The 21,660-nt window shown below is 38.0% G+C and overlaps 1 protein-coding gene across 2 annotated transcripts in view; it reads left to right on the plus strand.

Annotated features, from left to right (window-relative positions):
• GPC5 (glypican 5) overlaps nt 1-21,660 on the plus strand; it is a 1,499,214-nt gene that overhangs the window by 26,052 nt on the left and 1,451,502 nt on the right. For both annotated transcript variants that reach the window (XM_017951348.2, XM_031655721.1), the window contains exon 2: nt 18,630-18,791. In XM_017951348.2, the coding sequence (XP_017806837.1) occupies nt 18,630-18,791 (162 nt within the window). The remainder of the gene's footprint in view (nt 1-18,629; nt 18,792-21,660) is intronic.

The raw sequence follows: 21,660 nt of genomic DNA on the forward strand, positions 1-21,660 counted from the left end.
CTATTTCCTGCGTGAACTAGAATAGTGTGTGATACGGTTAGGCTTTATGTCCCTACCCAAATCTCATCTTGAACTGTAATCTCCAAGTGTTTCGGGAGAGACCTGGTGGCAAGTGATTGGATCATGGGAGCAGTTTCCCCCATGCTCTTCTCGTGATAGTGAGTGAATTCTCATGAGGTCTGATGGTTTTATAAGGGGCTCTTCCCCCTTCACTGTTCACTGTTCTCTCTTTCATGTGCCACCGTTTAAGATGTGCCTCTTTCCCTTCTGCCATGATTGTAAGTTTCCTGAGGCCTCCCCAGCCATGTGGAACTGTGAGTCAATTAAACTTCATTTCTTTATAAATTACCCAGTCTTCAGTATATCTTTATAGCAATGTGAAAATTGATGAATACAATAAATTGATGCCATGGAGAGTGGGGCACTGCTGTAAAGATACCAGAAAATGTGGAAGCGACTTTGGAACTAGGTAACGGACAGAGGTTGGAACAGTTTGGAGGACTTAGAAGAAGACAGGAAGATGTGGGAAAGTTTGGAGCTTCCTGGAGACTTGTTGAATGGCTTTGATCAAAATGCTGATAGTGATGTGAACAAGGAAGTCTAGATTGAGGTGGTCTTAGATGGAGATTAGGGACTTACTGGGAACTGAAGCGAAGGTCACTCTTGCTATGTTTTAGCATTTTGTCCCTGCCCTAGAGATCTGTGGAACTTTGAACTTGAGAGAGATGATCTGAAATGGGAACTTATGTTTAAAAGGGAAACAGAACATAAAATTTTGGAAAATTTGCAGCCTAACAATGTGATAGAAAAGAAAAACTAATTTTCTGGGGAGAAATTCAAGCCAGCTGCAGAAATTTGCATAAGTAATGAGGAGCCAAATGTTAACCAGCAAGAATATGGGGAAAATGTCTCTATGGTGCATCAGAGACCTTCATGGTAACCCCTCCCATCACAGGCCTGGAGTCCTACAAGGGAAAATTGGTTTAATGGGTAGGGCCCAGGGCTCTGCTGCTTTGTGCAGCCTTGGGACTTGGTACGCTGAGTCCCAGCTACTCCAACTCCAGCCATGGCATATTAGGGTTCTCTAGAGGGAAATAACTAATAGGAGAGCTGCATATATAAAAGGGAGTTTATTAAGTAATATTGACTCACACAATCACAAGGTGAAGTCCCACAATAGGCCATCTGCAAGCTGAGGAGCCAGGAAGCCGGTTCAACTCTGAAAACCTAAAAGTAGGGAAGCCAACAGTGCAGCCTTCAGTCTGTGGCCAAAGGCCCCAGAGCCCCTAGCAAATCACTGGTGTAGGTTCGAGAGTCCAAAAGCTGAATAGCTTGGAGTCTAATGTTTGAGGGCAGGAAGCATCCATCATGGGAGAAAGATGGAGGCCAGAAGACTTTACCTGTCTAGTCCTTGCACATTCCTCTATCTTAGCCATGCTGGCAGCTGATTAGATGGTGCCCACCAAGATTAGGGTGGGCCTGTCTTTCCTAGTCCACTGACTCAAACGTTAATCCTCTTTGGCAGTATCCTCACAGACACCCCCAGGGACAATATTTTGCATCCTTTAATCCAGTCAAGTTGATACTAAATATTAACCATCACATGTGCCTAAAAGGGGCCAACATACAACTCAGGCTGTTGCTTCAGAGGGTGCAAGTCCCAAGCCTTGGCAGCTTCCATGTGGTGTTGGGCCTGTGGGTGCACAGAAGTCAGTGGGACCCTTGGCTTAGATTTCAGGAGATGTATGGAAATGCCTGGATGTCCAGGCAGAAATTTGCTGCAGGAATGGAGCCCTCATGGAGAACCTCTGCCAGGACAGTGCAGAAGGAAAATGTGGGCTTGGAAGCCCCCACAAGAGTCCCCACTGAGTCACTGCCTAGTGCAGCTGTGAGAAGAGGGCTGCAGTCTTCTAGACCCTGGAATGCTGGATCCACTGACAGCTTGCACCATGAGCCTGGAGAAGCCACAGACACTCAATGCCAGCCTGTGAAAGCAGCCAGGAGGGGTGTTACACCCTGCAAAGCTCCACAGTTGCACCCTGTGGAGCTGCCTAAGACCATGGGATCCCACCTCTTGCATTGGTGTGACCTTGATGTGAGACATGGAGTCAAAGGAGATCATTTTGGAGTTTTTAAGTTTTAATGACTTCCCTGCCTGGTTTCATACTTGTGTGGGGCCAGTAGCCCCTTTGTTTTGGCTAATTTCTCCCATTTGGAATAAGAACATTTACACCTATACTGCCATTGTGTCTTGGAAATAACTAACTTGTTTTTATTTTACAGACTCATAGATAAAAGGTACTTGACTTTTCTCAGATGATACTTGCACTTTTGGGTTAATGCTGGAATTAGTTAAGACTTTGGGGGACTGTTGGGAGGCATGTTTGGTTTTGAAATGTGAGGACATGAGATTTGGGAGGGGCCAGGGGTGGAATTATATGGTTTGGCTGTGTCCCCACCTAAAGTTTCATCATAAATTGATATCCCCAGGTGTTGATGGAGAGATCTGGGATGAAGTGATTAGGTTATGGGAGCTGTTTCCCCCATGCTGTTCTCGTGATAGTGAGTGAATTCTCACGAGATCTAATGGTTTTTAAATGGTGGTTTTTCCTGAGCTGGCACACAGAGTCTGTCTTGCCTGACGCCATGTAAGATGTGCCTCTTCCCCTTCGGCCATGATTGTAAGTTTTCTGAGGTCTTCCCAGCCATGTGGAAATGTGAGTCAATTAAACCTCTTGTCTATACAAATTACCCAGTCTTGAGTATGTCTTTATAATAGTGTGAAAATGGACTAATACAATGTGTTTATTTGCTATCCTATTGTTGCAGTTTCTTTACTCCCATAGTTCAGTGAGTGTTATAGCTCTTTCACTCCTGCAGTTTGGTGAGTTGCAAGTTCTTGTCTCATGACCAAGAGGAATGATGTATGCAGTCACTGGAGAGTGAGTAAGGCAGAGTAGAATTGTTTTGAGTGATGAAAGAAAGCCCTCAGCAGCAAAAGGAGACACAAAAGTGGGTTCCTGGCTGTAAGGTTGAATCTGGGGTATTTATGGTCTTAGAATAGGGAAATGCATGCTGATTGGCTTATGGGTAGGCTTGGAAAAAAAGCATCATTTAGAATGAGGTATGATAGTGTAAAGAACCAATCAGGGGCTGAGGCTTGGTCTTGGACCTTGGCCCAGGACCAATTAGGGGCTGAGTGCACCAAATGAAAATGGAAATTCTCCAGTCCGTGTACTGTATTCCAAACTGGTAGATTGGTGTTCAGGCTTCAGACTGTCCTTGGCTTGAAGGTTGAGTTTCACTGAGGATGTGTCTCTGTCTACCTAGGAATTTGTCTGCCTCCTATCGCTGTCACTATTTAATCATTTGATGAGAACTTCCTGTATTCTTTTTTTAAATCTCAAAATTCAAGAAATTTGAAAGAATATTTTGTTTTGTTTTGTTAATGCGAAGTTTTAAGTAATTCTAAGGGAACAAGTGCTTATTTGAACATAAAGCTTCTCTAGGGACATTTTTCGTACAACATACCACTTTCAAGTTTGTTTTAGGAAAAAAATCTTGTTTTACTTATAGTATATTTAAAAATCTATCCAGTTTATGAGCATCTGGGCTTTGTTTTGTTTTCTTTTCTTTTTGACACATAGTCTCACTCTGTTGCCCAGGTTAGAGTGCAGTGGCATGATCTTGGCTCACTGCAACCTCTGCTTCCTAGGTTCAAGCAATTCTCATGCCTCAGCCTCCCAAGTAGCTGGGATTACAGGCATCCACCACTGCATCTGGCTAATTTTTATATTTTTAGTAGAGATGGGATTTCACCATGTTGGCCAGGTTGGTCTCGAACTTCTGGCCTCAAGTGGTTCACCTACCTTGGCCTCCCAAAGTACTGGGATTACAGGTGTGAACGACTGTGCCTGGCATGAGCATCTGTTTTAATAAAAAAAATTTAGTTACTCTTCAAGGCAACTCATAGACTAATACAGATGACTGGATTTTTTTCATTCTTTTTTTTTTGTTTGTCTTTAACAAACACCAGTTAGCTGCTGGATAAGGGAGAAATATTACATAGTCTATGTCCCCAAGAAGTTGACAGTTTAGAGGAGAGGATATATGAAATAAAATTATAAAAAGTTCTGCAGGATATGGTACTGATTGGAAGAGGTTTGAATGGCGATCCAAGTAGAGATTGGTTAATTCTAATATGGGCCCTCAGAAAATAATGACCTGAATATGGAAAGATGATAGAATGTTTAGTAGAAGGATTGGAAGAAGAGAGATGTCAAGGGTATTCTCACCTAGGGGAGAAATAGTATAAAGTTATGGAAGTGATGGAACAACACTGTGATCGGAGGATTCCAGGTGAGTTAGTGGCACTAGAGTTGATGGTGTGAGACAGAGAAAAGGTCAGTGGCTCTCAATATTCGTTATACAAAACAAACACTTGTGGTAACTTTTAGAAATAAAGATATCCAAGACATCCTGATTCAACCTGTTTGGGAATCTTCATTTTCATTGAAGCAGTTTGCCTTGTCCTCTTCCATGGTTATGATGCAAGTATCCATAGACTACTTTTAAAATTTTAGAAACACTATTGTGAGGAGCAAGGATACATGGAAGAGCTTTAAGCTGGGATAGCACCGTCATATTTCTGTGTTAGATCACACACTCTGGCAGCAGTATAAAAGATAAAAGAGTGCAAGAGTCAAGAAACTGTGCTTTTAAAGAACAGGCTAAAATGCTGCAACAGAGACCATAATATACAGTGGCTTAAATAACATTTTTCTTTTTCTTTTTGATACCTTGAAGAGTTGAACAGCCCAGTGCTACCATGGAGATTCTACCATACTGGATACGTGGCTTCTAAGGTTCCTCTAGAAATCCAGAAGGAAAAAAGAGGATGGTGGGAACAGGATAAATTTTAGCACAAATATTTTTAAGGAGATGCCATGACATTTCTCTCTCTTGGACCTGACTATAGTCAGATGGGCATACCTCAGGTCCGGGGTCAGCCACACTGATAGCCAACTGTGCCCTTGGGAAGACAGATCCTAGTTGACTTAAACCAGTCAACATACCTCATGTTTTGGCCACAGTGCTTATTTAGGTGTGGACTGTTACGCCAATAAAGTCAATAAAATAGGATGAGAAGTTTGCTGGGACTTCTGAGAGAAGTTTTTCTTCTTCTGTAAAGACTGGATTGAGGATACTTTCTCTTCTTCTGAGTGGTGTGGACTGAATCACAGCAGCCATTGTGCTACTTGAGGCAGAGTTTTGGGGGGTGCTCACCATAAAGAAACTCAGGATGAAGCAAAATCTGTGGAAGACAGTGGAGAGGCAGAGAGGAAGAAGCCTTCTGTAAAACTGTATAAGGAGCTGTGTCAAGGGTAACTAACGTTATACTCACTCTATACTTTTAGTTTTCTAGACCAATGAAATCCCTTATGATTTTTGCCAGTTTGGGTTGGATTTTTGTTTATTTTTATTTGCAAGCATCTGAGCAACACTATTTCCATGAATGTGTGTGTTAAACATGGTGGCAGTGGGGGTTCCCTCTTATAGAGCTGGTGATGTGCCAAGTAATAGAATTGATTGATTAATTGAGACAGGGTCTCGCTCTGTTACATAGGCTGGAGTGCAGTGGTGTGATCACAGCTTACTGCAGCCTTGACCTCCTGGGCTCAAGCAATCCTCTCACCTCCGCCTTCTAAGTAGCTGGGACCACAGGTGCGTGCTACCATGACTGGCTAATTTTTCTATTTTTTGTAGAGGTGGGATTTGTTTGCCATGTTGCCCAGGTTGGTCTCAAACTCCTGGGCTCAAGCAATCCTCTTGCCTAGGCCTCCCAAAGTGCTGGGATTACAGGTATGAGCCACTGTGCCCAGCCTACAGTTTATTTTCGATTCATTATTTATTTCTGGGCACACAAAAGCCCTGGTGATTGAGATGGGACAATTTTGAGTGTCAATCACGATTCTGTACTCAAAACCACTCTGTCTCCCCACCCATTATTTCTACATCTGGTTTATTTGACTGGGTTTTCCACTCTCGTGTATTTCAGGGTTCCTAGATCTTTCTGTATAATGTGTCGATCAATCTGTCTTCTCCTACTACCTTCTTACTAGTATATTAACTATTCATTGGGTCTCAGAAAAGAATTAAAACAGGAAATGTAGAGAGCTCAGATGATTTTCCTTCCATTTCTCTACTCCATTTGCTGTATTTCGTCTCCATGGTGAAATAGAATGGACACTTCTCTCCTAATTATATATAAAACCTTCTGACCACAAACAGACTAGACTCTGTGTTACAATTATAAATTCCCAGGTGAAAAAATTCAATTGGCTCTGTTTGAGTTATATGTTCACCTTCAGGTCAACAAACTAATCAGAGGTGTGGGGTCACATTACACACATATGGCTGGCAATATGTCCCCATGGACGGGGATGTTGAGAGAGCTGTTCTCAGAGAAAATGGGGTTATTATTGAGGTGGGCTGATGCCAAAGGAAGTATCTATTGTAACTCGATAAATAATTTTGGTCTGAGCTACATTTATCTTTGAAGGTGTCTTTCCATCTCACCTCCAACTTTATCACCAGCAAGGTCTTTAGTACATATAGATCAGTTGAAGCAAATCGATCCTTGAAAAGCAAGAGGTAATGCTTAATTTCATGTGCCAGATAGTTCAGAATATCTTCTTCAGGCCGGATTGCAGGGGCTGTGCCATGTGGGTATGGTTTCATTTAGAGAAATAGTGTGGGTTGTTGGTTATTGAGATAGTCTTTCTGGTGAGTTGGCAAAAAAGCTATAGAATAATTTGAGGTCTCTTTTAAAACTTAGGGGATCAGACTGCAGTTGAGTTTTTCAACCCTCATGTAGCTGGATATGCTGCTGCTGCTGCTGCTCTGTGTGTGTGTGTGTGTGTGTGTGTGTGTGTGTGTATGTGTAGGCCTTTTGTCTCCTTAGCTGGTTGACCTGTAGCAGAATGTTACTTTTGACTCAAAATTCATGATTTCAGGTTTGAGAAGGGGTATTCTGTTTAGCATACCTTGGCTTGAATTAATGAACACAGAAAATATCCTTTCATATTAGATATGCTTGTGATTGGTTATAAAAGTTAAAACTTAAGTATGTGGTTTTGTATGGACATTAATCGACCATGGCTGGAAAAACTGTACTCAATCTGTTGGATCAGTGATGCCATTTATATATATGAGGAACAGTATTACTCTTCTATCTGTGAATATTATGTTGACCTTATTTGTCTGAATTTGTCAGTTGCCAAATGTTACTTATTTTTATTGAATCAAGAACAATAAAAACTCATAATAGCTAAATACTTAATACTCTTCTGAATTTTTTCATCTTAATAAATAATATCAACATATACTTTTATAGGACAGTGCCTGTATTTTGTGAAGTAAAAAACACAAATCTATAAATTACAACAGTACATTAAGGAAAAATATTTGTAAAAATATAAATACAATAGCCACAAATGCTATTTCAAATGGCTTACTGAACCAGTTTTTTATGTCCTCAGCAATATGTTCTTCTTATATATATATATTTAAGATGATCTCATTCATTTTGAGCTAAGATGGTGTCTTATTAGGTTTCTTATAAAATATTATATGTGCCTTTAGGGAGAAAGGGAAGGAGGCTAACACTTTACTGAAGGTCTTCTGTGCCAGGTACTGTGGTAGTCACTTTTAAAGAAGATGAAGGTGGTTCTTATCCTATTGGAGCTCATAGTCTTAGGAAGGAAGTAGTACCAATTAATTACACATAAGCAAATGTTCAGGAAAGCAAAGTAAAACACTTGAATAAACCATACTTTTTCTTCTTATTTTTTTTTAATCTTCTACTCCATCGACTGATTCTTCCCAGGCTCTTTTGAAGGCTTTCTCCTCTGTTCCAATTCATATTGGCATGACTCCAGCTTTGTGTTGGCCAGTGGTTCTCAACCAGAGATGGTTATACCCAAGGGGAGACATTCAGCAATGTCTAGAGACATTTTGATTGTTATAGCTGGTGTGTATGTAGACACATGCTAGTGGCATCCGATGGGTAGAGTTCAGGAATGCTGCTAAGCATCTTGCAGGGTTCAAGACAGCTCCCCGACAAAAAAAGAATTATCTAGCCCCAAGTGTAAATAGTACTAAAATTGAGAGATCTTCTAAACTTCATTAACTAAACTTTCTCCTTAGGTGATCTTATAAAAATCTTCAGTATTTGATACCATCATTTGTTTCATGTGTCCCAGTTTATATTTTCAATCTGCATCTTTTTCCTGGGTTCTAAATTTGCATATTCAAATATTATTTCTGTATCTTTAATTGGATGTCTAATAGCCTTCTTATTTCCAAAGCTGAATTCTGTTTTTCTTTTTTCTTGCAAACCTGTTGCTTGTGTATTCTTCTTTTCTCTTGATGGTACTCATAATTTATGCAGTTTCTCAAGCTAAAATCTAAGGATTATCCTTGATTCCCCTCTCTCTATCAGCTGCCAAGTCTTACTCAAGGCATTGCTCTCCAGGTTATCTTCTACCTTCAGTATATGTATTAAACTTACCTACTTCTTACTTTCACCCTAGTCCTGACTCTCATTTGCAATACAGAAATACTGATTCTCAAAATAACCATTAGAGTGAAATTTTAAGAAACAAATAAAATCAAGTTACTCCTGTCATTGTAATCAAGTTGCTATCATCATTGCGATACAATTCTTCTTAAGTATGATCTATAAGGCCCCGTGTGAACCAACCTCATCTCCTGTTTTTCTCCCCTTTGTTTACATCCTGAGATTCTTGCCTTTTCCTTTTTTCTTAGATTTTTATTAATTTGACTATAATGTTCTTAGACATGATTTTCTTTGCCTTCATTTGGCTTGGGGTTCAGTGAGCTTCTTAAATTTGTTAATTTGTGGTGTTCACCAAATTTGAGAAATTTACAGTAATTTTTTCATGGAATATTTTACCATCCCTCTTTCCTCTCTTCTTGCCTCTGAGACTCCAATCTTACCTATGTTAGACTTTTTGCTATTATCCCACAGGTCCCTAAGTCTTGTTCCTTTCATCCGTCTATCCACCCATCATCTATTTATTTTTAATCTTTTCCTCTGTCTTCTTCAGATCACATTATTTTCTATGGGTCTGTCTTCAAGTTTATTCACTCTCCTCTGTCAACTCTACTCAGCTTTCAAGCTCACACAGTGAACTTTTTATTTTATATATTTTTCAGTTACAGAATTTCCATTTTGTTCTTTCTCCTGTGGAGAATCTCTGTCCTGTAATTTATTCTGAGTTTATGTTCTTTTACCTCATTGGAGATAGTTGTAATAGCTACTTTAAAGCATTTCTCTGTTAATTCTAATGTCTGGGGTTGGCCTTAAGTTATTGACTTATCTCTTGAATACAGTCATGTTATACTGACTCTTCATATGTTCAGTAATTTTAGATTGTCCCTTGGACACTATGAATGTTATATTGTTGTGACTCTGGATTCTATTATATTGCTTAGTTATGATATGTTTGTCTTAGGAGTAACATAACTCGTTTGGACTCAAACTATCACTGTCTCTTGGGCAACAACTGTAATTTTCATTCAGTTCCTTCATCCTTAGCTTGCCAAGAGCTAGGCTGCTTATAGTTTGCTCTAGTTATGTGAGGTGCAGTTCAGGGATCGGCCAGAGATTGGGCAGAGTTTACACAGAAACTAGGTTCTTGCTCTCTGGCCCTCTCTTCCCTGGTATTACCTCTTCACTTTCTAGAAACTCTGATTGCCCCAATCTCTGTCTTCTAGTTCTTCAGTCCAGAAAAACTATGAGTTTTCTATTTGAGTCACTTTGTACGTGGAATATCCTCAAGCTAAAGGCCACAGAGATAGAAAACTAATCCTCTGCTTTTTCTCTTCCTTCAAATATTGACTCCTCTTCAGAATCTTCCCTCTTTTGTCCACTCTCTAGGGCTTTCAAGTCTGTTGCATTTTCCCAGAGTTAATGGTTACTATCTGTAAGATAGTGTAGCCATACTGTAAGTCGGACCCTTTTTGTTTCTTGGACATATAAGGTTCATTTTCACTTCAGGGCAGGGAACTTGAGTAGCCATTAAAGAGGTGTTATCAGACCTTCATTTAAGTATAAAGTCCCTTCGAAGTTGTGGAATAAATCATAGAAGAAAGTAAATGGTTTGGCATGCTATTACCCTGGGAAATATTGTTGCTATTGTATTGGCTAGATTTCTTTATATTGCAGGTGATTGGAGAACCTATGGTGGATCAAGACTTTACTCTGAGCTTGAAAATGACTATGGCATTTGCAAATCTTGCACCTTTGCACCATCAAATTCATTTTCAGTAGAAGACAGAAAACTTTGCTTTCCTGGGACCTTTGCTTTCCTGGATTTTCAAAGAAAATTCCAGCAGGAGGCACAGATGCTGGCTAGCTCTCAGCAGATTGTTCTAGATCAATGGTCTTAAGTATTTTTTATTCTATATAGATGAAAGATTACATGTGTGTCAGTCAAAACCCTTCTGCCATTATAACATTTCCAAAACTCCTCTCAGTTCTTGAATGTATTTTGTAAAGAAGATAGTCTTAGAAAAGGTAGGAGGAGCAAGTTTACCAATTATCAGTTTTCTATTGTGAATTTCAAGGCTCTGTTTTCATCTGGTGAGCATTTGGTATTTCATAACATGTAACATCCACTCTGGTAAATATGTCTTGATCTCAACGTATTGGTACCAAAGACTCTTCTCTATGTCTACCATCAGTAAAGCTAACGTGCTACAATTATAAAAATCCTGTGAGTTAACTAGAGGAAAGGTAAAAGTTGAAATAAAAGGAGAATGCGTATTATCAACCAGCAATCCTACTTTAAAAATATTTTTTATTATAAAATAAATCACAGACACAGGAAGTCACACAAATGTATGGCTTAATAAGTTATTATAAGTTGAACATCCTTGTAACTACCACCCAGGTTGAAAACTTGAAACTTTTGGCAGTATCTTGAAAGTCCTTCTATGCGTCCCATTCTATTAACAAAATATTCTCTTATCACTAAGTTACCACTATACTATTTGTATAATGATTTCTTTTGTTGTTAAAAAGTAGTTTTTATCACCTCCATGTGTTGCCCATTTTAAAAGAACATTTGTTATATCTTCTGTCTCTCCTTTTTTTATGATGAAAATATAGAACATGACATCTACTCTCTTAATAAATGTTTATGTGTGTGTTATAGTATTGCTATCTATAAGCACAGTATTGTGCAACAGATCTCTAGAACTTTATTATTTTGTATAACTCTTGTAACATACCAGGTCTCCCTCCATCTCATTCTTTTCCTTATATATCGGTTGAGAATCTGGACCACTTGGCTTTCAGAGTTTTCCAGTCTGTATATTGCTGATTGCATACTCATGGTGGCAACAAAAATGTTCCTTAGTGCTTTGTGTTTCTTCCATTTTGGCAGCTGGATTCAGAGACAAGATCAGACTCAGGTTTGATTCCTTCGGCAAGACGTTAGTTGGTATTTGGCAGGGACTGTAGAAGGCACTTAAGGTCTGGTTGTCTCTGTGATTTTAGCAGCTACTGTTGCTTAATGCCTATATCCATCAGTTCCTTGGAGATTAATGGTGACATTCACATTTTATTATTTCTCTTATTATTTATTATGAAGAGAGGCTTCTTCTATCTGCTGTTTGGTTATTTACTGATACGGTTCATATCCAAAAGGAAGGATACCTATTTGCTTCTTTCTTTTTATTTACTATTTTCCAAATTAATATAATCTTCCCTCATCATCTTCCAAAGCTGACAGACTTAAAACAGTCAATACAGTCCCATGGATTTAAGCATATTTGGTTGGTTGCAATCCATTACAATTATTATTAAAGCTCAAATTGCCTCATATTTGGCCACTGCAAACATTTTGAAGGTGGCTTCTTTCATAAACAAAATTGTGTCTCCCCAATATTTATATTAAAGCTCCCAATATGATTGTATTTAGAGATGGACTTAGAGATTAAGCAGGTAGTTAAGGTTACATGAGGCCACAAGGATAGGACCCTAATCCAATATGACTGTTGTCATCAGAAGAAGAGGAAGGGACACCAGGAGTCTGCGTGCACAGAGAAACAGCCATGTGAGGGGACAGAGAGAAGATGGTCATATGCAAGCCAACGAGAGACCAACCCAGTGGGCACCCTGACTTTAAACTTCCAGCCTCCAGAACTATGAGAAAATACATTTCTGTTGTTTAAGCTCCAGTCCGTGGTATTTTATCATGGTAGCCCAAGCAGACTAACATAGTTCCTGTGTTCTTTTGATATGGCCTTGTAGTTATTTGATAGATTCTTTGCTATCTGCTGCATAAGATGTTTTAGTCAGACTGTCATCTGACAGATTTTCTGCCCCAGAAGAATGAGCCATTTCTTCAAGAAGCACTGATTTCTTCTTGAGGAAATGGTGCTTCAAGACCATAATCCGGGCATGAGGAATGCCCTTTGCTATCTGGTTAGTGGTTGTTTTGGGGTCTTTTCGGGGAAGGTAGGAATTACATACTTTTTAAAGGTAAACTTCTTTATGAGTTCATATTAGTTCTAATTCAAATTCAAGATTACAGAGTCTTACTTAACTTCTTCTTTATCATGTCTGTATCTCCGTTCTTCCACACTAATAATCCGGATTTTCAAGAATGCAGGATGGAATTAGAAGACAGAATTACATTCAAAAACTGCTTGTTTATCCCATGTTAGAGTCACAACAATTTCAGATGACATAAAGTACAGTTTTTAGTATTTATCCTGTTGTTTCTTCAGGGGCTCACATGATCAATATCTCACTTTGGTATTTGTTGTCACTATCTTCCAAATTCTTTCCTTCTTTTTGATTTTTCAAAGTTTTTATTTTTAATTTTCTATTTCTCTTAAGGTATTACGTTTGTGTGACTGGCTCTTGTGTTCCTTCTAGTGAGGCTTCATTTGAAATTATTTTCTTTCATCTTTAGTTTTTATCCTGAGTACTATCACCTCATATCTGAGTTTTAAAATTCTGACATATGTTGTTCTTTCATATTTTGTGTCATTGTCTTTCAGCTTGTTTTGAAATAGTATGGCTAAATTTTTTATCTTTTTTGGAGGGGAGCTTATCATTCCGGCATATGTTTTCTTGTCTGTGGGATATTATTCTGTTTCTTATTCTCTTTTTTATTATAGTAACGCAGAGTAATGACCTTAATATTTTTGTTGTTTATTTTATATAAAGTTAGTGTTTGTTTTACTTAACATTTTTATTGAGACAGGCTTCAGCATAGCTTCTCTAACATTGCAGAGCTTCCTCTTCTGTTGTTTTTGTGTAGTGTTTAAAAATGTGGAAGCTTGTTTTATGTTATTTTCTGGATTTATTTTCCTTTGCACTTTGGGCTAGACTTTCTCTGTGTCCTGAATCCCTTTTCTGTTGCATTTTGATTCCACTTACAGAATTTTCTCTGTTGTGTGTGATTCTGTCCTGGAAAGAAGCCCTGCTGGACCTGTGTAAGAGTTTACTGGGGTGGGGACTGCTCTTGTTCCTTCTTTTCTATCATGGGTGGATAGAACACATTTAATGATTGAGGGGGCAAAATTCTCCCAGTTTCAACTGCTACAGGAGCCACCTTTACTTGTAAGGAATATGTTCCAAGACCCACAGTAGATCCCTGAAGCATCAGATAGAACCAAACGCAATTGCTGTCAGTCAGAACATGTTTCTGTTCATGTCTTCCACCCACACATTGAATACTTTTCCATCTTAATTGAGTACTTATGCGCTGTGGCCGTAACTTTTCAGTTTGAATTGCGATGGCAAAACTAGCACAAATTATTTTTCCTTTCTTCACAATTTCATGGATAGAAAATTCATTCTTATGTAGATCTTAGTAAACTTAGCGTATCGTTATTTTTTCTTTTCTTATTAACTGAAGAACTTTTACCTTTTCACGTAAGTGAAGCACTGTGGGCAAATCCAGATTGCCAGCATTATTACTCTTGTGCTTTGGAGCCATTTTGAAGTAAAATAAAGGTTACTTGAACACAAGCACTGCCATACCGGGACAGTGGATCTGACCACCAAGAGGGCTAGAAAGTGACTAATGAGTGTGGAGCATAGACAGTGGAGATCTCCTGGACAAAGGGATGATCGACTCACTAGGTGGGATGGATCAGGAAAGCATGAGATTTTATCATACTACTCAGAATAGCAAGCAATTTAAACCTTATGAGTTTCTGGGTTTTTTTTTTTTTTTTTTTTTTTTTTTTTTTTTTTGAGACAGAGTCTCACTCTGTCCCCCAGGCTTGAGGGCAGTGGCGTGATCTTGGCTCACAGCAACCTTCACCTCCCAAGTACAAGTGATTCTGCTGCCTCAGCCTCCTGAGTATCTGGGATTACAGGAACATGCAACCATGCCCGGCTAATTTTTGTAGTGGTAGTAGAGATGGGGTTTTGCCATGTTGGCCAGGCTGGTCTCAAACTCCTGACCTCAAGTGATCTGCTCTTGGCCTCCCAAAGTGCTGGGATTACAGGCATGAGCCACCACACCCGGGCAAAATCTTATGAGATTTTTAGTTCTGGAATTTCCTGTTTAATATTTTCAGACTGTGATTGACTGTGGGGAGCTGAATGCATGGAAAGTGGAACCATGGTTAAGTGGGGAGCGACTGTATTCTCAAGTGGGTCTCTGTGCATTCCTGTGACTCCTGCTCAGTAGTTTGGGGTTCTCCTGATCTCAGATCCTTCAGACATTCCTCCATTGCATCTTTCTTCTACCCTGTGCCCTCCTCTGATACCATGAAGATCTTGTGCCTATTGCTGGTTTCTCCCCATTCTGTTTGTATTTTAAAGTCTCAAAAAAAAAAAAAATAAATAAATAAAGTTTGTGGGGATATCATGTCATCTGATTTTGTTTTTGTTTTTTGGGGGTTGGTTTTCTAGTTCTATCTGGTTTTATGTGGGGATTTGGAGATAGTGAAAACGATGCTGCCACTGCCACTGCCACCATATTTCCAGAATGCCTCCTGATATTTCTATTTAACATATTAAAAATATACAAGCAGGTAGATAATCTGTAAATTTCTTATGCTAGAGAACTGAAAGGAAGATGTGTTAACCACTACTGCTGCTTCTGGGTGAGAATTCAGAAATATCCGCATAATTCTGGTTGAAGTCTCCTTCATTGAGGCATATACTGTTTTATTTTTAGTTTTGTTTTTAGTACTCTGTTTCCTTTGTAGTTTGATTTTATTGGTTAGAAACGTGACTGTCACTCCAGAGCCTGGGTTGTGTACTCTTGCTGTCTCATGGAATTCTGGGATCATGCCGTGTTCCTCGAAGCCAGGCGTTGAAATCTTCAGAGACCTCTAGTTACCATGCATAATCGTATCTGGGTTCACTCTAGCTTTGCTTTCTTATGATGCCTGTTATATTTACAATAGAAGCCTGGGCTTTATGTCACCCAAACATCTTATTATGCCCTTTGTGCTGATACTGTGAACAGAATGTAAAAGATGGCTCTTTCCCTGTGGATTTTGTTCATCTTGTCTGTCTTTTGGACTGATATAGTAACTTAGGGAACACATTTCCTGTCAACTCTTTTCCCTTTTCACTGTGACCCCAACTCTGAATTATTTAAGCTTATCTTATAAGTGATACTGATGGAAATGTGCCAAGGAGAGATAAGTTGATCTTTCAAGTATGGTCTTAATTTGGTTTGGAATTCAGTTTAATGTTGTCATTACAAATGTCCAAGATTCTATGTGAAAGTCGGAATTAATCCATGCAGACTGTTATCGACTTGACAAAGGTACTTATGCTAAGTGGTCTAAATTGCTATACATGCTTTCTCAGAGTGGCTGCTAAGACATGACGGTTTCCCTCTTATACCATGTTTAGAATAGCAGTCAAGGCAATTTGTAACATCTTTTTAGGTATACTTTCTACCATTTAAAATTTGGGCATAAAGGCAAATGGGAACTCTATATATTTTAGCCTATTTTACTTTAAATAAAACTTCATGGGTAATTCTTAACCTGAAATTTATTTTCTTGTAACTTACCAAACAGATACCTTCTTTCAAAACAGGAGTAGAAAATGGCCAGTTTTGTCTGTAAACAAACATTTACAGACTTAAGACAGCTATTTTCCTCTTAGTGGAGTAATGGTGAGGACTAGAGCTTGGGAATTAGCCTGCCTGTTTCCAGACACCAGCTCTACCATTTTGTAGTATGTAGGCATGTGATGCCGGACAGTTTTCAAGCCTCTTTATGCCTCCATTTCCTCATATGTAAACTGTGGTAGTAATGGCACCTCTATCACAGGGTTGATGTGATGGTTAAATGAGATAATGCATATACATGGCAGATTCTTAACTATTGGTTTAATGAATGAAAATTGAGTGTTTATGATGTCTTAGGCAATGTGCTGGGCAATTGGGATATGATCATTAGCAAAAAATCCTCTGTGTGGAGCTTTACAGTATAGGTCACAGGAATAATTAATTAGTAGTCATATTAAAGAGTATAAAATTGCAACCCTGTTAAGTGCAATGGAGAGGTATGTAGCTCTCCAGGAATGTGTAACAGGAGCTTGAGCTGTCTGGGGGCTTCAGGAAACTTCCCCTTGGAAAGACTGAGTGAAGATGTAAAGAAAAATAGGTGGGGATGAAATAAATGAGGGTTTGCTGCATGCGTGCATGAGAACAGGTAGGGTCAGGGTGTTTGAGACAGAGAGAAGACCATGGAAAATGGCTGTGTGGCAAGAGAGAGCTTGGTGAACACGGAGAGCTGAAATAAGGCCAGAGTGTGATGGGAAGAGTACAATGGCCAGTGTTTCCGGAGATGAGACTGAAGAAGGAGGGAGGAAAGTAGGGGTCACAACTTGGAGGCCTTCACAGGCCATGTTTAGGAACTGGTCTAACAAAACAGTGTTAGATATTTAAATTCCAAAGAGATGTTTGCTATGATCTGCTGTTATTGTTCTTTTTGTTCCTCAGCAGTCTTTCCTACACTAAATATATTTATAAACTTTAAGATTTATTCATTAATTCTTTTCCTCAGTCTCTGTTATTGCTTTTCTCTGGATGCTAATTCCTCAATCCTTCAATTTAGGAATAAAGTTGAGAAGATAGCTTTGTTTTTGTTTTTTTTTTTCAAACAATTTTACTGTTTGAAGTAGAATTTGCTCTTTGGTAACTTTAGGTAAGATAAGTGAAAAACAATTGCCAAAATGTTACCTACTGTGACACTTATGAATATTTTATGCTTCTTAGCCTTTGTAAAGTGCTGAAATTCTGTCATTTGTTATTTGTCTGACTTAAACTACAGCCAAAATTGTTAGAGATTTTGGTGTCTCATGTTGACAGGAAGCTCAGAGTGGTTTCATGTATTTTCATCTGACCCAGAAACAACTTTTGGAAACCTGAGACCTGAGGCCAGCTCTGTGTGAAAAAGTAGGAAGAGCTTGAAAGGTGGCTGTTAGGTGCATGCGTCTTGTGTGTGTGTCTGTGTGCATGCACCTATTTTGCTGATCTAAAATTGGTTGAAGAAGAACTAATGTGGAACCTGTGAAACTCCCAGAGATTTAGGGCCACAATTCTTCTTCTTATTCTAAAGTAAGGAAATAACTGTATTATATTAGGCCATCATGTGAATAAAATTGTCCTGAGCTTTACGTATAATCTAGTAGCCTTGGAATGCCCTGGGGCTCACATCAACTCTCTCCATCAGATTTCCTCTTTGGGCACTCACTCTCTGTGCTCCACATCTTTTCCTCTTTGTCCTCTAGCATATCCGCTGTGCATAAAGGTGCTTGTCCTGGGTCCCCACCAGGATGAGAGTTTAGTGATACTAGCAAAGGTTTTTTGGTAACCATAATGCTGACATTTCATGTCTTAATAACTTTGCATTTCATGGAATATACATCTTCACAGGATTTTTCTAAATATGATTGTACAACTAAAAAGTGCTTTTAATGGTGAGAATTGTCTCTCACCAGCTATATAGTAAGTGGAATCTTGGGTGCTGAGCTTGGGCCCATGGGGGCCTTGATCTCCCAGCATGTCATTATCACAGAGATTGCCTACTTCACAGGCAGCACAAGCCTGATGGCAGCTGAGCAATCAGGTCAAGTTGTTTGACCTTTATGTGATGTTCAAAATTCGGTTCCATTTCTCCATGAAAAGCAGTTTTTTTAGTCCACATAATTATCTATAACATATTTATTTCAAACAATTTTGGCTGAATTGATAAAATAAGCAAAAAAAAAAAATACACACACACACACGCGCAAAACCTTTTTCTTGACTGAACTCTGTACTTACATAATAGTTAATTTGCTTTCTATTGAGTGGAGATACTTAATATTTGACCAAGAAGTTAATATAATATTTGAGCAAAGAGTTAATGGTTTAGAATATTTTGTTCATGACTGTGTTCATGGGCAATGGAGAAACTTTCTTATGGCAAGTACTCTAGAAAATCCATTCCTCACATAGAATGTGAGTCCTTTGTGTGCAGAACTGGTCGTAACACCTGATATAAAACATGTAATACTTGTTAAATGGACAGGTAATCATTCTGAAAAATGTGGTGTGTTCCAGGACCTGATCTCCAGGTTTGCATATCCAAAAAGCCTACATGTTGCACCAGGAAGATGGAGGAAAGATATCAGATTGCAGCTCACCAGGATATGCAGCAGTTCCTTCAAACATCCAGCTCTGCATTAAAGTTTCTAATATCTCGAAATGCAGCTGCTTTTCAAGGTAAGTGGATCTTGAATTGTGCAACTAAGGACCGGCTGTGTTATGTAATTTGCCTAAGATAGTTACACTGGCAAACTTGACTGGGTTTATTTCCTTGTATTTACATAATATTCTGGTATAAAATGAGATTTTAACTTTTTCTAACCTTCGAAACTTGTTTCTGAGGTCATTGTGGGCATATATATTGAGTGGGACTGGGGAAACCGAGTTGGACTGTTATATTAGTGAAATGATCATTGGAAATATATACTGCTATAGGGTTCTTCCAGGTCTGCCAACATTCTGACCCATAGCTGTACTTTAATATGAACAGACATAATTATTAGATTTCGTGGAAAAGTTCTATAACATAAAATTTCATTGCTTTTAACTGGATAATTATAGATTTGTCTATTAAATTGTTTTTGGATGTCACATAATTTTATTTTATATAAAATTTTACTTTAAGTTCTGAGATACACGTGCAAAACATGCAGGTTTGTTACACAGGTATACATGTGCCATGGTGGTTTGCTGCACCTGTCAACCCGTCATCTAGGTTTTGAACCCTGAATGCGTTAGGTATTTGTTCTAATGCTCTCCCTCCCCTTGCCCCCAACCCCCCAACAGGCCCTTGTTATTTGAAGAAATACTCTTGAAATTTCCTCGCTATAACCTCATATGGTTTTCATAAGAACACCAGTGGAATATATCAAAGTGCAAGCAAGTCTGATAAATAGTAAAATAGGAAATGTTAATTGGATGTTTAAGGGTCAGTTAAGACAAGAACTCAACCTTAATTCAAGCAATATGTTCAGATATAAAATTAATGGGTTATAAAATTACAAGACACACTGAAAAATACATGATCTTTTTCTTATTTTAGTCATCTGTTCTATAAAATTCCTTATTACTACAATAAAATAGTTTAATTTATTTTTCCTCTTATAAAGCATTAGCTATTCTGTATATGACTAGAATGAAAATATCTAGATTATACAGCTTTTCAAATTACTATTTTTGTTCAGTGCAGAATATAACTTATGTTAGTATTCCTTTTAAATAAGTATATTAATGTCAATCTATTTGAATGATTTGCTTTGTGTACATATACAAGTAAATCACAGAGCCCTTTAATTTTTTAAATGATAGTTATTAAATAAAATAAATGCAATAAATCAGAATAAAATTTAAGTTAAAGTGTAGTTCATGATGAATTAATGCTTTTTTGTAGGAAGTGTGAAATGTCAGATTTTAAGGTTTTATTAATTTAGCTACTTTTTTAGATGCCCCACCAAACAACTTTATTTCTATTGTAGGATTTATTCATGTGAAATTGTTGGAGGACAATTTACTGATATACATTTTAAACAAAGATTTGTGATTTAGCTAAGTTAGAAGCCGTTAACCATCTACAGAAAATTATATTTTCTTCTCATGAAAAGGATAGTATGTACAATATGGAATATATATTTTGGAGGCCATGTAGTGAATGTATCAGTCTGAGCAGAACAGGGAGTTTGTGGTAGGTGGGCATATGCTTAAAACGGTGAACTGGATTCATATTGAATCTGGGATATGTGATCAAGATAGAGCACATTATGTTCAAAGGGTTAGGAAACCTGGAATATTTAGACTTTTAAGGTGGATTGAGGCTAGTGAAAAATTTTGGTGATACTGCTAAAAGTTTAGTGATAACTATCTCAGTAGTAGAAATATATATTAAGGAGATCATCTCTACTGAAGTGTCAGCTAATTTTATGTAAACCTTTGTTTTCTGTTTACTAAATTATATCTGCTTTATTCATTAGGTTGAGTTTTGCTATTTAAAATTAATTATAAAAAGTATAGAGACATTCTTAAATATGATTTTTTAATAATAAATTATTTCTTCCTTAGTAGATGTCAAGTTTTACTTAAGAATCACAAGGGAAGACAAATTTAAAAGAAATTTGCCTAAAGGCTAACTTTTCTGGAACCAAATTCCCTTATAAGAATATCTACTTTTATCGAATTGAATAAGTAGCTTTAAGCTTATTTCCGTAAAAACAAGCTTAAATATATATGCCAAAAGCAATACGAGGGATCAATTTGCCATACCATAAATGATCAGGCTACCTTATCATTAAGTAAAATGCCCTCCATCTAGTTTCTGTGCAATTAAAATATCTGAAAACAATATAAAGCCTTTATAAGAAGGAAGCAGTCAATACATTTTTTTGGGAAACAGTCTACTTGAGAGAAATTTAATAGAGAAATCAATTAACTTCTCAAATGATATCAGTAAATTTGCTACATTTTGATTTTTTAGTTTTCAAATAGTTCGTTTATATTTCCTAGTTCAACAATATTAATCTGCTTTCCGAGTTATATTGTAGGTTATAAAAGACATTGGACTGGAATGTAGTATGGTCTCTTCCCTCATGGACCTATGGGACCCCACGGAAACATATTTTTTGCAGCAATCCTTTGAATACAGTCAATGAGGATGATCACTTGGGTCTGTGGATTTAGCAGAGGTCACACTGTTGTTAGATGAAAGCTGGGAGGTTAGAAATGCATGCGGGAGAGAGGAAGCCATGCTGACAGCTGTTGTTAGAAGAGACCTAAGATTATCCTATGTGAAATTCACACTGGGCCCTGTAGTCCACTGCCTATGTATATTCCAGTTAGGCTAGAATTAGCCTCTAGGACAACTCCTCTGTTTTTTAAAGAAATGTATTTGTGTTTGCTTTAGGCAGATTTTCCTTCCTTCCTTCTTTCCTTCTTTCTTTTCTTTTCTTTGCTTTTCTTTCTTTTTCTTTTTTCTTTTTTTTTTCTGCAACGGAGTCTTATTCTGTCACCCAGGCTAGAGTGCAGTGGTGCGATCTCTGCTCACTGCCACCTCCGC

Source organism: Papio anubis, chromosome 15 (genome assembly GCF_008728515.1).
Source record: "Papio anubis isolate 15944 chromosome 15, Panubis1.0, whole genome shotgun sequence".
In the NCBI taxonomy this organism is placed as follows: domain Eukaryota; kingdom Metazoa; phylum Chordata; class Mammalia; order Primates; family Cercopithecidae; genus Papio; species Papio anubis.